Here is a 16,689-nt window from a genome sequence, read left to right as displayed (position 1 = left end):
GTCAACATAACATCTCTGTAGACATACCTACAGGTAGGCAGTCTAATACCTTTTCTCTCCCACATTTTCTTTTGGAGCTTCTGAAATGCTGAGTTAGCTCTGACAATGCATGTGTCAACCTCACCAGCTATGTGTACATCACTGGCAAGTATATTGCCAAGGTAAGTGAACTTATTCACAACATTAAACATTTCTTCATTTGCCCTAATCCGTGGTTCCACATATGGATGGTGTGGTGTTAGATAGTAGAAAATCTCTGTTTTCTCATGTTGTCAGGACAAAATTAGCACAAATGGCAGAGAATTGATTCATACTCTCTTGCATCTCAGCCTCAGAGACTGCATTGAGTGCACAATCATCTGCAAACAAAAAGTCATGCACCAACTCTCCCTCCACTTTAGTCGTGACTTGTAGCTTTTTCAAGTTAAATAATTTACCATCAGTGTGACAGTTGACCTTGATGCCATTCATTCTTATTGAAAGTATCTGACAACACTGCTGAAAACATCATATTAAAAAGCATGGGAGCAAGCACACAGCCCTACTTCACTCCACTGATGACTGGGAAAGCACTAGCATCATCCATTATCCAGAACCTATGTAAACATGTCATCATGAAACTGGCATAGAATACTGATGAACTCCTCCAGGCAACCAAATTTTGCCAAGCCTTCATGAGTGACAATATCAAAAGCCTTGGTCAGATCAACAAATGTTGTGCACAGACCTCTGTTCTGCTCCTGGCATTTCTCTTGGAGTTGTCAGGCAGCAAAGATCATGTCAAACATTCCTCGGCCCTTTCTGAAACCACACTGGCTCTTGAGTAGATGACCATCTTCCAGGTGAAGAATTACCTGATTAAGAAAGACTCTAGTAAGAACTTTGCTGCAATGATTAAGAAAAAGAACCCCTTCCTCCATGTGGTTGTCACAGAATAACCCATTTCTTTTTCCTTGATAGAGATGGACAATGGAGGCATCCTTGGTCTCCTGGGGCATAACTTCTTCTTGCCATATAACCCTGAAGATTTCAGTCAGCTTTTACATGAGCAATGGGCCCTCTGCATTGTAGATCTCTGATGGAATGGAATCAGCACTAGGCACTTGCTACATGAGAGGAGCCAAATGGCATATTTTGAATCTTCTTCAGTTGGAAGAATAGCTAGAGAGAGATTGACTTCATCCTGCTATGTAGAATCAATGGCTTCAGCATCGGTTGATGATGATCTGTTGAGAGAACCATGAAAGTGTTCAGTCCACCTCTCCAGGATGACGTCCTTATCATTGATCAGTGTGATTCCATCAGCACTAAGTGGATGAGAGGCATCAAAGATCTTTGGACCATAAATAGACTTCAGGGCATCATAGAAGCCCTTTGGATTATTACTATGAGCATAAAACTGAAATCTCATTTGCCTTCTTACTGAGCCAAGAATCCTGCACCTCTCTAAGCTTCACTGGCACTTTACTTTTGATGGAGTTAAATGTTGTCTCCTTAGAGAGAGATGAACTATCCTGATGGTAAACCCTGTGGAGTTCTTGTTTTTCATTAAGTAGCTCCTGAATTTCCTCATCACTTTTTTTTTTTTTGCTTTTTGGTGAGGCAATTGGGGTTAAGTGACTTGCCCAGAGTCACACAGCTAGTAAGTATAAAGTTTCTGAGGCAAGGTTTGAACTCAGGTCTTTCTGACTCCAAGGCTAGAGCTTTATCCACTGTGCCACCTAGCTGCCCCTCATTGTTTTCATCAAAGCAATCCTAATATTTGTGAGCATTCTGACCCAGATGAGTAAATGTACACCAAATCTCTGAAATCTGACCACTCCTTTTCTGGTCCACTTTTGCCAAGGATGTTTTGACTCATCTTTCCCTCCAAGTTAGCCACAAAGTGTTTACACACAGGAAGCCCTCTAATCTGTTAATATTGAATATTTTTGTTGAATGTGAATGTTTAGCTTGTTTAGGATCAATCCTATGATCAGTCTAGGACTCTGAGCCACGATCAGCTTTGTCACTCTCACATCTGTTTGTCTTTTTTTCCTTACAATGACACAGTCTATTAAATGCCAATGTTTGCTGTAGGGGTGTATCTGTAATGTTTTGCTACTTTTAGGTAAGTGGAAGACAGTGTCGATGGTGAGAAGCCCATGAAAGGCACAAGTCTTACTACCGTAAGTGACCATTGCTGTTGCAGCTTCTGAACACGTTCCTACAAAGGACTCCCCGCCATGTTTGGTAGTCGGTGCCTATTTTGGCTTTAAAATCACCCAGAATTACAAGCTTGTCCTCTTTTGGCACGTTGATGATGAGAGTTTCCAGATCTTCATAATTTTTTTTTGCTTGGCTAGGCAATGGGGTTAAGTGACTTGTCCAAGGGCACACAGCTAGTAAGTGTTATGTGTCTGAGGCTGGATTTGAACTCAGGTCCTCCTGAATGCAGGGCCGGCGCTCTATCTACTGTGCCATCTAGATGCCCCTCTTTATAAAATTTTTCCTTGACCTCATCAAGGCTTATCATGGTGGGAGCATATACATTGATGATGGTGGTGTGGTGCTTTCCTGCAAGTGGCAATTGCATTGTCATGAGCTTGTCATTTACTCCTTTCGAAAGGCATACAAGCTTTTGGACTAGATTAGGTTTGATTGTGAAGCACTCCTCATGGCACTCCTCAACATGGTGGCCATTCCAGAAAAATATTCATCCAGCCCCAACTTAGGTAAGCCAGCCTTCATTTGCCAGCCTGTTTCACTCAGGGCTGCTATTTGAATGTGATACCTGCTGAGTTCTCTTGCAACAAGAGCTGTTCATCTTTAAGATCTACTATATTTCATGCTGTATATAAGCACATCCCATGCACCAAAGATTAGTGGAATCATATCTGCAAAAGTTTTTGTACATTTGTGTGTGTGTGTATGTGTGTGTATGTGTGTATGTTTTTCAACCACAGAATGGGATCCCCGCCTGCCATGTTAAGCACGCCAGAGTTAGGTGAAGCAGACAATTTTTATGGCACCTTTTCTAGCTCCTTCCTCATGCCAGGAGGTGAGCCTGTGGTCCTTAAAAAGGCTGCTTAACCCCCCAAGGGGCTGCCAATTTCCACTGCTGCTTCAGCCTAGTATGTTTTGATCTTTGTCACCAAAGAAAGATTCTATGGTCTGACTTTTTTGCACAGTTTGCTTATGTTCCCAGCAAATTACTTAACTTTTAAACTCTTTGTTAAGGTAGGGTTCTGCTTCCAGTGTGGAGAATGTACTATCCCAAGCTTCAGGAGTTTTGTGCAGCTGTTTTCAGAGATACTTCTGGGGACCTGTAAATTTTCAGTTCTTCCAAGGCAGTATGATCAAGGGCAAGGTGTTTACTCCTTTCCTGGCCTTTGCTGTGGTCTATGAGTGACCACAAGCACTCTTTTCTGCCTTGGAACTGTGAGGAGGATTCTCTCTGCACTGCCACTACAAGCCACCACACCGGCACTCCTCTTTGTGCAGGACCACCACCCAGAACTGTGACCCAGATCTAAGCATGGGCGAAGCAAGAGATTCCTGCCTCAGCACCAGCAAAGAGATCCCTGCAATCCTGCTCTGATCAACCACTCGATTCCCCCTCAGTCTATGGGCCAAGAGCTCTGGAAGCTTAGCCACCGCCCTGGGGCTGCAGCCAGAACTGGGGCTGGGACAGAGTTTCTCTCTCACCATGGTCACAGACCTTTGCTATTGACCTTCTAAGTTGTCTTTGGCATTTGTGAGTTGAGAAGTCTGGAAATCACCACAGCTGTCCATGATTCAGTCCCCTGAGGCCTGCTCCAGGTTTGCTGAGGCCTGGTCTTTGTGCCCCCATGCTGAACTGTGCTCCTCTCTCTGCCTGGCGCCATAGACCTTTCCAATCAACCATCCAGGTTGTTTTGGGCTGGAAATTTGTTTCACTCTATTTTTTTTTATGGGTTCTGCTGCTCTAGAATTTGTTTAGAGCCATTTTTATTTATTTATTTATTCTTTATTAGAGCCATTTTTTACAGGTATTTGGAGGGGTTTGGGGGAGAGCTCAAGCAAGTCACTGCTTTCGCTCCACAATCTTGGTGGCCTCAGTTCTTACTGCTTCAGTCTAGTGAGAAGGTGCTGCTATTGCCAAGGATGCCATGTTCAGGGTTATGACTACAGCTCCTGGTGTATCTGCCACCTGCTGCTTTGTCACTAGTAGGTAAAATAGTAAAATAATTGAGTAATAAAATAAGAAAGCAGTAAAATTGTTGAATATATAAAAACATGTGAAATATGTTGAGCATAAATTGTATTTAAGTGAGGCAGAGTTGTGTGAAGTCATCAGCCTCACTCCCTCTTTCAGAGTCATTGAAGTCCAATGCAAGAAAAAGTCTAGGATTCAGCGGATGACCTATGGTCTGAGTTCTATGCTCTGCAGGGATTCCTCAATGAAAGCACCAGAGAGAGGATTATAGTTCATAATTAGAAATAACAGGGGAGACAACAAGCAATTAACTATGTACACACAAGATTTACACAGAGTAAACTGGGAGCAATCTCAAAGGGAAGGCATTGGCAGTAAGGGTTTGGGGGGCAGGAAAGACCTCTATAAATGCTTGTTTCTTTCCCCTTGCCCAATCCTCCTCCAGTTCAAGATATCCAATTCAAGATGTTCAGCCCTTCCCCAACTGAAGGGTACTCCCTTAGATTCTACTTCATTTTTTTTTCTACTTTAATCTTCCCTTAAGGATCAGGAAGTTTGTTTAGTTTACAACTATTCCCTCCCTCAGACCACTGCACCTCCAATCCTTATTTTCTGTTGAATCTGATATATTTTACACCAATCTGTGTTTGTGGTCAACCTTTCTTCATCCATGCCATTTAAGTAAGGTTTGTTTGATGCCTGTTACCCCATTCCTTCTTTTATGTTTGTATATTTTTCTTCCTTATGAGGAGTACAGCAAGTTTTGCTCTTTTTTTCTTCTTTCTATATTCTGTATTATCTCTCCTTCTATTCTCTCCACCCTGTATTCTCTTTCTCTTCTTAAAACCTTCAAAATAGAACCAATCCATCTTCAGGTATGTTTTTTTAACTCCCTCAATACCTTTTGAAGACACTAAAGTTCTGAAGGACAGTTATTTCTTTCCATTGGTACATGAATATAATGGAATGATTGTGATGAATAAAAGGAAGCATGCAGAATGCAATAAGCAGAATCAAGAAAAAAAACCCAATAACTGTAACAATGTAAATGCAACAACCACAAAAACATTGTCGTTTTTATCTTGCCTCCCTCTTTTTTTCTCTCTATGTATCTTTGTCTGTCTGTTTCATTCCATCTCTGTCTCTATCTGCCAATCTCTCCTCCTTTCTTCTCCCATACCCCCAACAAGATTTGAAGTTGGACAGTGAATTGGACCCAAAGAGGAAGTACAATGCAGAAAATTCACAGAAATCAGTAGACCTGGTTTTAAAATCTTTCTGTTATTTACTCACTGTCGGATTTTGGGTAAATCATTTCACCACTGCAGATCTCAATTCCTTCATCAGTAAAATGAGAGGGGTTTGGAAAAAATGATTTTTAAGGTTTCTTCCAGCTCTAATTATCTATGAAGAAATCAAGCTGGATCACATTTGAGAGATTGCATAATGATTTCAATGCTGCTTATTTTTGCAAGAACCCATCCAGGTCTCCTGTTGAATACTATATAGCTTTGTATCATGGAACACATGATTCCATATGATTCCACAATCTTGAAAGAATCCAAATTACATATACTCAAAGGTACATGATGAAAGTAAGTACACTTATAAGCATATTATCAAATCCCCTAGACCAGAGATTTTGAGATCCACCTGCGATAGTGAAGAGCCTTTTTGTAATTCTTTATTGATGGACAGTACTGGATTTTCCCCATCTCCTGTTGAATTATTTTAATTATTTCTCAAGGAGACCAATTTGTGTAAATTTACAACCCTAAATTCCCTAATCTTGCCCTTATACACATTACATATATGAAACAAGCCTTTTATTCTTATTACATTAGGATAAATCAGGGAAGTGATAGAATCTTAGAGCTGGAAAGGACCTTAGAGTTTAACCTAGTTCAACCCTAACATTTTTGAATCCCTGAAAGTGATTTTGAGTGTACTTTAAACTATAATGATTCATTTTAGTTGTTTGTGGATGTGGGGAGATATATGTATGTGCATGTGTGTGTATAGGTACACATACCTATACACACATATGTGTATATATTTTTTCCTGAGATTCCTTCAAACTCCTGAGATTTTATGGCTTGTGTTTATATATACACACACACTCATGTGCATACACACATATGTAAACATTTATCTGTAATCACATATATTTGTACAAATAATAAAATTTATATCTATCTACAAATCATAAAATCTGAATAGTTTAAAGGAACCTCTGGAAAAAAAATAGTTTATAACACCTCCAAAAAGTAATCATCTAGTTTCCATTTGAAGAAACAGTGTTGGAGTAATTCACTACCACCATAGAAAGTTCATTCTACTTTTGCATAGCTCCAAATCCCTCCCCTCTTCTGAACTTCCCAATAATAGATTACTGTAAACTCTTTCTTAATATCTTATTTACACATTTTGTGGCAAGATTCATTAGGGATCTTGGTATATAGGTTTTTTTCTTTGTTTTCAATCTTTCTTGTTTAAGTATAAATATATATTTTCATCTCAGAATGAATTTGGTATGACCTTTTCTTTTGTAAACAGCTTATGTAATACTGGAATTGTTTTTTAAAGGTTTATTAGAATTTGCTTGCAAAGTCTTCTGGTTATGGTTATTATTATTATAGTTTATGGCTTATTCAATTTATTTTCTGACATTAGATTATAATTTTTTTGTTCTGTCAATATTGGTATTATGTATTCTTACATCTATTTATTCATTTGATTTAAGTTGTCTTTGCATATAGTTTTGCTAACTAGTTTCTAGTAATTTACTTTGTCTTATTCGTTTGTTGTGAATTTTCCATTGTCATTTTTTATACTGGTAATTTGTATGCTTTAATAAAAAAATCAGTCATAAAAGCTTTCTTTAAAATTAGCTAATGATTTATGTATTTTATTAGCTTTTTCAAAGAATCCAGATTTTAGTTTTATTTATTAATTTTGTGCTTTCTATTTTGTTAATCTCTTCTTGGACAGCTAGGTGGCACGGCTAGGTGGCACAGGAAGACTCACTTTCTTGATTTCAAATCTAACCTCAGCCATTTACTAGCTGGGTAACACCGGGCAAGTCACTTAACCCTGCTTATCTCAGTTCCTCACCTGTAAAATGAACTAGAGAAGAAAATGGCAAACCACTCCAGTATCTGTGCCAAGAAAAGCCCCAATAGGGTCACAAAGAGTTGGACGTGATAGAAAAATGACTGAACAACAACAACAAAACCTCTTCTTTACAGATTTCTATTTCTTGTATCCAATTGAGATTTTTAAAAGCATTGTTTTTCCAGTTTTCTTTTAGTTTCATGCCCAATTCATTGGTTTGTTCTTTTGGGGGGGAAACTACATTAGAATTTCCAGACCCTGCCTCTTGGTTTATTGTTCATTTCAGTCACTGACAATAAAGTTTATTAAAGGTGACGTCACTCACTTCTAGCCCCACCTTCTCAGGCTGCGCTGTGATTGGTGAATTCCCTCAGACTGCTGGGAGTTACTGAGTTGGGGACTCGCAGCTGAGTTGGTTACTCGGACTTGCTGGAGTCAGCTTGCTTTTGCCTCCTTGCTTCGGCTGCATTTTTTTGCCACCGCTTTCACTTCCTGGGCTTCGCGTGCCACGGCGACCGAGACGGAAGCCAGTAGCATGTTCCGCCGCAAGCTGACGGCCCTCGACTATCACAACCCTACCGGCTTCAACTGCAAAGGTGAGGGATGCTCGGCGCAGGCCTTGCTGGAGTTAGGCCTCTGAGTGCGTCACCCGTACTCGGCAGTACCCGGCCTCTTCTGAGTACACAGATCCCCTTTCGGCTACCGCCTCTCTCCTTGCTAGGCTTTCCTTCCATTTTCTCCGTACACGTCTATCTCCTTTAGCGTGATTCCTTTACTGCTAGATTTCTGGAGCGCTTCAGTATGGAGTCAGGCTCCCTGCCGGGCCCTTAAACCGCGCAGTTCTGTCTGCCGTCATTTCTCTTTTTCAGGCCCGTCAAAGTAAGTCCACCTCTTTTCCCCTCCTCTGTTAAAGAAAAGGGGAAAAACCCAACCCACTGTGGCCAAAGGAAGTCTTTCCCTGTCTGTAAAAACTGAGCATTTGGTATGAGTGGAGTGCCAGGTAAACTTAGGTTCCTGTGTACGTGCTGCGGGAGATAGTTGGTGTGATAGGGTCTCCGGCCGCAGAGAGCTTACCATTATAGGTGGGGGAGTTTTTACGTAGATGTCCACAGAACCAGAAAACAAAGCAGCATATGATAAAATGTACATCACGTCCATGTTCTTTGGCCTATTATAGATCAATAAAAATGAAAAGAATCCAAAGAGAAACCCTATAACATCTTCAGACATTCATTATTCGGGCATCTAATTGCTTATGATCCTCAGTTTCTTTTATCTGCAAAACTAAGATAACAGTACTTACCTCACAGGGCTGTTGTGACCATTAAATGACGTAAAATTTGTAAAGTGCTTTGGTGATCTTGAATTGCAGCATAGATTTTAGCCATTCTAAACTGATCAGTTTTGATATGCTGAAACTTGTAATATTTTAAATAACTTTGTTATAGTGGATATATATTTAGTAAAGTGCTTTGAATATTTCAGAAGCATTAAAAATTTTAACTAGGAACTTTTCTTACAGTCTTCACTTCTTCATACCATCTTTCTCATTGTTTTGTTTTGAAAGTTTTAATTTTTCATTTCATTGTCTATTCTTTGGATTACTCTACAGATCTTACCTATTGCTTTACGTAATTCTCTAAATATAATTATTTGTTAACTTAACTCCTTATTAAACTGGATCTTCCCCCAAAGCAAAATTTATTGATTGGGGTTTAACAGTAATCTTTTCTTATTTTATTCACTGCAATGATGTGCTCATATTACTTTAGTTCTTTTTTTGATGGCTTTATAGTAGTTTTTCTTTTATTTCATTTTAAAAGATATTTTCTTTCTTTCACTGCTTTGTAGTGCTTGTTCATTTTTAATATTCAGGAAGGACATAATAGAATTAATACATTTGTATACTAAAAAAGTCTGTGCTAAAGTGTATAGAAAAGATTACATTTAAGAAGATGTACATTTTGCTATTTCATTCTTTATTTTGCCTTAACTAAAATCTTGCATTCTGATTTGTCTAAAATTTTTGCTACAGATGAAACAGAATTTAGAAACTTTATTGTTTGGCTTGAAGATCAAAAGATTAGACACTACAAGATCGAAGACAGAGGAAATTTAAGAAACATCCACAACAGTGAATGGCCCAAGTTCTTTGAAAAGGTAATGAATTATTGGGTCAAGGAGGTAAACATTTTTAAAAATAAAATTTAATTTTAAATTAGGAATAATAGTCATGCAATTTTGGAATGGAAACTGATTTTTATCTGTTCAGTGGGGGAAAGATCACAGATTTAGTTGGAAAACCTTTGGATACCATTTAGTGCAGCCTTCTTATTTTATAGATGAGAAAATTGCAAAAGATTTTGTTTGAAAAAAGATCAAGAAGTAGATGATAGTGGAAAGATAGAAGGAAACCCACAGTGATTCAGTTATACTATACTAATATTACTAAAAATTTTAACCCTCTTAGTTTTTGTTATTTATATATATATTTAGGTAGATACAGTGAAGTTAAACTAGTGAAACAAGGTCTATTCAACTAAGCAAACTAATTTTTGAGAGGAAACCAAAAGTGAAAATTAATTAATAATGTTTTAATTCTACATAAACAGGCAGTTTTAAAGTTTATGTTTATGTTTATAAAGTCCTTCAGAAACTGAAAAAAAAACTTTGTGTTAAAAATAAGGTTTTTTGTGTTAAAAATGAAGATTTAAAAAAAATTATATGTGAATTAATGGCATCAGAGAGAGGATTTTTGGAGAACCTTTTCTGAGAACCCTCAAATTGTGAAGCTGAATGCTATAGCTTTTGTTCATATCTGGTAGTAGTTGAATTTATTTGAAGTATAGTTTCATTTATTCTGTTTGTCAATATGGTTCTCACTATGTCTTGAAAAGCTTGTCATATAAGAGCAGGAGACATGATGATTTTATGGAGTGGCAGCGTCCTAGAGGGTGACTTCCAGTCTCAGAATGTCTTATGTGGTTATGTAAGACATTAGCCCAGTGACTATAATGTACATCTGAAGTACTGTGCTTATACATGTAGTATAATTGTTATTGGTTGCATTTTGTAAAGGTAAAGAAACCCATCCTTCTCTTTTTTTTTTTTGCCATCCTTCTCTTAAAGAAATTCCTTCCTCCCATCTCCTCTCCCACTTACCCCCCAACCCCCTGTCCTTTTTTTTTTTTTGAGCAGTGGGAATTGTGTCTGGACCTGTGATTTTCATTTGTGTGGGTCAGTATTAATGTGAAACATTTTCCACCAATTCAGCTTAGCAACATGGCTATAACTTATAAGTTTTAGAGAGTTTCCTGGGCCACTGAGAGGTTAGTTGATGTGCCTGTGTTTGCATAGCTGGTATATTTCTTGAGTAATACTTTAACCTAGATCTTCTTTACCCTAAGGCTAAGTCCCCATCCACTGTTGCATGTTGTTTATATTCCATCTCCTTGTGTCCCTATCCCCCAATGAATGATCTCATATCTATAATACTTTTTGACTGTTTTTGACTATTGGTCTAAGACTCATGTGATTTTTGTTATTTAGTAGTTAATATTTGCAAAACTTTTTCACCTCATTTGCAAATCTCTCCTTGACCTTTCTAATTATACAACATCTTTACCCAAGATGAACTCATCCTTCATTAATTGGTGCCTGTTGATAATTAGTAATGCCCATTATAGAAGCTGTTTGATATGATTGATAAAAATGACAATAATTTAGCCTAAGCATAGGACTTTGTTTATTAAATGCAGCAATACACATTTTAAACCACCTTTATGATGGAATTTAGTGTTGGAAGGGATGTTAAAATATTCTATATTTTTGTAATTTTTCACTAATAGTTACAATTTCATAGGAGAACAACCTGTTCCAATATGTTGGTAAATATTATATACAAGGATGTGGCAAACTCATTCTAATTGTTGTACATTAAAAAAAAAAATCTGTGCCCACATCTGCGGGTATCAGTAGATTTCTCAGATCATCATGAGTTAATTAACTGTGTGGAGGCCAGTTATCTTTATTCTGTTCCATATTCATATACTGTATCCCTAGTTGTAGTATAAAACCATATGCATTTATAATTAGGAAGAGCTTGATAAGAGAGCATAGCTGGATGTTAACCATCTGTCCTCCAAACAGTGGGATTCTTATATAGAATCACAAAATTATATAGTTAAAAGGAACCTCAAAGACCATCTATTCCTAACTGTACCCCAAAAAGAATAGCTATTAAAACAAACTGGTTGTAGTAAAGTGGTTGCCTAGATTTTTCTTGAGGATTTCCTGTGATGGAGAACCTATTCTGCATTTGATGGTTCTAATTGTTGGAGGAAATTTTTGCTGACATCACATTTTAAACTTGCTCCTTTAAAACTTTCCTTATTACTTCTAGTTCTGCCCTCTGAAGCTAAATAGAACAAGTCTTATCCTTCTTCCATGTGATAGTCCTTCATATACTTTAATACTACTGTTATATCCCCCTTTAGCCTTTTGTTCTCCAGGTTAAACATCTCCAACTTCTACAGATTCTGATCCTGTTTTTTAAACACATTTATTTTTACCTGAATTGTTGAACAACAGCCCCCCCCAAAAAAATTCAAAAACCAAAACCTGTTCTCAGGAAGATACATAATTGCCAGATTTAATGTCATTTTCTCAATTCTCATCCTTCTTGACCTCTTTGCAGCCTTTGATGATATTACCCCCTTCTCCTTACATAATATCTTGTGTCTGGATTTTCATGACATCACCCTGTCCTGTGTTTGAATTCTGATTTTGTTGTTTAACTTGCTGTGTTACTTAGGCAAGATGCTTATGTACTCTAACCCTCAAATTTCCTCATGTATAAAATAATTTAGTTGGATTTGATAATAATAATAGCTAACATTTACATATTTCTGTAACCTTTGCAAAATTCTGTGTCATTTCATGCTTACAACAACTCTATAAGGTAGGTGTTATTATTCTCCCCATGTGGGGAAATTGAGCCTGATGGGATTTGTCCTACAGGATTTGTCCGGGGTAACACAACTAGTTAAGTATCTGAGGCAGAGTTTGAATTCAGGCCTTCCCAACTCCAAGTCCAGAATTCTCTCCACTGTGCCACATTAAATCCTTTGAATCTGGGAATTTAGAATTCTCAGCAAATGCTTTTGAATGTTTTCAGTGGTTGCAAATGATTGTCCTTTTGAAAATGGATATTAGGTTTTGAAAAGTCATGAATTGACTATTCAAAGTCAAGTTTGATAGATGAATAATCAAGATGGAATTATCTCATTTTAGGTTTGAAAGCTGTGTCTATGAAATAATGAGGCTAACTTTAAATTTCATAAAACAACTTGAAAGCAGATCTAAAACCTGTATGTATTCCAACAATGTTTTGAGCAGTGGCAGTCATTGTTAGTGACATCAAAAGCTTCTGGGGTTCAGCTATCAATTCTATGTAGATGAATCCCAGATCTATATATCTAGCCCCAGTTTCTCTTCTGAGCTCCAGTTCTACACCAGCGACTATATATTAAACATTTCCAATACAGTGTCCAAAAATTTTAAATTCAGAGTGTTAAAAACAACTTGTTATCTTTGCATCCTAAATCCTGTCCTCTTTATAATTTCTTTATTGTTGTCAGGGGCACTATCATCTTTTAAATCACCCAGATTCCCTACCTGTTAGTCTTTGACTTTGTCATTTCCTACAAGAGGCCTGTCCTTAACTTCTCCAGTTTCTTTTGCTCTCCTACCCATAAATTAGTATTTCTTTTTTGAATTTGTTTCCATTGTTCCTTTTTGTATTCATGTTTCCCCTGATAGAATATAACCTCCTGCATAGTTAGTTTTTGTCTTTGTTTTCCCAGCACCTGTGTGGTATGTGACATGTAATACATACTTTAATGTATGTTGAATGAATGAATGAATTAGAAAGAGACCACAGTGAAGAACAACACTTAACTTGAATGTCTAAATTCTATAATAGTGGTATTTTGTTGTTTTAATCACTCATTGTTTTAAGGTGTAGACATATAAGGCACATTGTGCCCTAGATGGCTTAATTAATACAGGATTGTTCACCTAAATATAGACACTGTGGCTCATTTATGTAATTCTTGTTCTTGACGATATGTTGCCTTTTAACTGGTGATAATGAACCAAATTTTCTTCTTTTCACAGTATCTGAAAGATGTTAACTGCCCTTTCAAGATTCAGGAGCGACAAGAAACTATTGATTGGCTTCTTGGTTTAGCTGTTAGACTTGAATATGGAGATAACGGTATGATTTTTACCTGTGCATTAATTATATATTCAATGATGGATTGTGAAAAGACTTGTTATGGGAGTCTTTAAAAAATAATTTAACTGCTTTTTATTTGAATCCTTTTTTAAAAGCTGCAATTCCCTTTCCTTTTTTAGGTCTGTTTAGAAAAGCTTTTATTTCTTCCTTTCTTTGATCTCACTGAGAAGCTGTGGTTTTCTAACAAGAATAAAATCCTATTTAAAAGAGCCCCATTAGCAAACGCAGTTCAGAGCACATTTCTCTCCATTATTTATTTGGTCCTTAGATTTTGTAGAAGCACTGTGGTGTATTGGAATGGAAGGAATACTGGATTTTTGGAGTGAGAGAACTTGGGTTTGAATCCCACCTCTTTTACTTAGTTTTCTTGGTTACCTTGGGCAAGTTAGCCTCTCTGGGTCTTTGTTTTATCATCAGTCAAATAAGAAAGTAAAAAAGGGAAGGGAACAAGCATTTATTAAGCACCTGCTATGTGTCAGGCACTGTGCCAAGCACTTTATAAATGTTATCTTTTGATCCCTACAACAACTCAGTGAGGTAGGTGCTATTATTATCTTCATTTTACAGATAAGGAAACTGAGGCAGACAAAGTTGAAGTGACTTGCTCAGGGTCATACAGAAAGCAAGTATTTGAAACTGGATCTGAACTCTGGTCTTGCCAACTCCAGGTCCAGTGCTCTATCTACTATGCCACCTTTTACCTGTTAAATAATGCAATTAGATTAAGCTGTATATGAGTGTCCAGCTCTAAATTTGTGATCCTGTATCAACACATCATTATAGCTTATAGATTAAAAGATAAATAAATGAACAGTGGAGGAACATTTCCATATCAAAGCCAAACTTATAGCTTAGTTCTTAGAACTTCTAGTTAATTCAGTAGTAGAATAAAAATGTTATTAAGAAAGTGTATAGTAGAAAGAGAAGATGGACTGGTCATGTGATTAAGGGCAAAGTATCCGGAGTGTTCTACTGGTACCCTTTTGATGTCAGGAAAAATTGTGTAAGGCCTTTTGCTCAGGCAGAATGGTGGAATGATAGGAGACCATGGATAAGAGTTACATGAGCTAGGCAGACATGATTGGGTTACAGTATGCATCTTGAAAGGAACTTCAGATTGATGTCATCACATATATTTAAAATTTGAGTTCATCTCAACAACTTTGAAAACATTGCTAGGCAATGAGGAACATTCAAAGATGAATAATACATGGTTCCTGACACATAGAGCTTATGTAAACTAAAATAATTTAAGTGCAATGAGGCTTGTTTGCAAGTAACAATAATACAAAAGAAAATATGGTGTTTTTTAGTTCCTTTGAGATTAAGTAGTTTGCTGAGGGTCATGACAAAACAAACAAAATCACAGAGTTGTGAGAATTCTAAGAAGGAAGAGGTTGTTTTCTGCTATGAAGTTGGTGAAAGCTTCATGAAAGGTATAGCATTTGATTTCGGTCTCATAAGATTTCAAAAGGTGAAGATTGTTGAAGAAAACTCAGCAGTCTTCATTTTTGGGAGAAGCTTTCCATATTTCTTAACAAAATTATGAATTAAATTTTAAGCATTGGTCTTTTTAGAGAGAAAATGAAAGGAAAGAGTTTATTCTTTGTTGAATTCTCCCCGATTCATTTTGTAGTAATCATGAAACAAAGGCAGTATTTCACATTGAAGATTAAACAAGGGTACAAAGTTTAAGTTGTTAAGCAGAATAATCGTTATTTAATTTATCAACTATCTTCCTAAACCATTCATTCTGGTCAAGGGTGGACAAAGAGATTCTGCTCTTAATTTCATTAATCTGAGTTTGGTGGCCACCCTAATTTATTTTCAGGGAGTTCAAGGTTCCTTCCTGAAATCTGATTTAGATTCCATTTAGAAATTGGTTAGGCCTTTGACAAAGATAAAACAAAGGGATTTCAAAACAGGACCTTGTCTCTTCAGATTTAAGTATTGACTGTTTTTCTATTCGGGTAGTACCAATGACTTCAGAATAGGACCTAGTCAGTAGGACACTACAATACCATTTCTTTAATATTTAATAGCATATCTAAGGGTGGATGAGGACAATCCAGATTGTGTGACATGTTCATGTAATGGTAAGTGGTATCGTTTGTATGGCGTGCATGAGATGGAGAGATGGCTTTCAAGTCAGGAATGACCATCTAGTTCAAGTTCTGCCTATGTGAAAGACACTTAATCTCTCACTGCTCTAATAAACTCTTTTAGACTATAAGTTACAGAGAAAGGTACACTGGCATAAAGTGTTACTTTGGTTTAAGGAGTTTCCTCACCATGGTGTTCCCTCTAACAGTGAAATTAAAAGGCTGGTCTCTGCATGAAGTGGAATGGTGTGTGAATGGCTGAAAATATTTTATACTTGTACATTGCTTTGCAATTTACATGGTCCTGAGGATCATAAGAAAAAAACTCTGGACTTGAAACCAGGAGACGAGTTAAAATCATTCCTCAGGTACTTTGTGACCATGGCAAGTTAAATCCATTTTCATCATCTGTGTAAAAATGGGGATAATACTTATATTACCGGACTCATGGGATTGTGGGGAAAGTGCTTTGCAAGTCATCAGACTCTATAAACATGCGGATATTATTTTCATCTAATTAATTGTTTTTTCCCCTGTGTTACTTATATGGCCATGAGAATATGTCGTTAGGCCTGTAAGATTAAATAAATAAATTGGGTCTGAAATACTACTGATAATTTAAGCTACAAATAATACCCCTCTCTGCCCCGCCGCCCCCTCCCCACCACCCTCAAGTGGAGAGAAACTTTGAAATAAATCGTGGTTTTATAACTCTTTACACTTTGTAAGGCACTTTCCCCATAGTTTTATAAGGTTGATAATACAAATATTAATATCACCAAATATACTTACAAAGGAACTAATGTTCTGACAGTTTGACTTTTTCAAGGTCATACAGCTAATAAGTATTGCAGCTGATATTACACAATCCAGTTCTTTTGACTCCACATCTGTTGTCTTGATTACTTAGCTCTTATTTGGATTTCTGATATCAAAAGAGTGGCCCTGTGTGATACAACCTGCATTTTCCCAACACAGCTTCTTTCTTCTCATCCACA

At 37.1% G+C, this 16,689-nt stretch overlaps 1 protein-coding gene across 1 annotated transcript in view; it reads left to right on the top strand.

The window, feature by feature from the left end:
* The first annotated feature begins 7,664 nt into the window (after positions 1 to 7,664).
* Positions 7,665 to 16,689, top strand: part of RTRAF (RNA transcription, translation and transport factor) — a 40,488-nt gene continuing 31,463 nt past the window's right edge. The window contains exons 1-3 of the mRNA XM_020974851.2: positions 7,665 to 7,887; positions 9,327 to 9,451; positions 13,469 to 13,568. Coding sequence (XP_020830510.1) covers positions 7,827 to 7,887; positions 9,327 to 9,451; positions 13,469 to 13,568 — 286 coding nt within the window. The 5' untranslated portion in view covers positions 7,665 to 7,826. The remainder of the gene's footprint in view (positions 7,888 to 9,326; positions 9,452 to 13,468; positions 13,569 to 16,689) is intronic.

This window comes from Phascolarctos cinereus, unplaced genomic scaffold (genome assembly GCF_003287225.1).
Source record: "Phascolarctos cinereus isolate Bilbo 61053 unplaced genomic scaffold, phaCin_HiC Scaffold_3;HRSCAF=262, whole genome shotgun sequence".
Classification (NCBI taxonomy): domain Eukaryota; kingdom Metazoa; phylum Chordata; class Mammalia; order Diprotodontia; family Phascolarctidae; genus Phascolarctos; species Phascolarctos cinereus.
The sequence above is the reverse complement of the archived record's forward strand: the minus strand, read 5'-3'. Positions and strand labels throughout refer to the sequence as shown.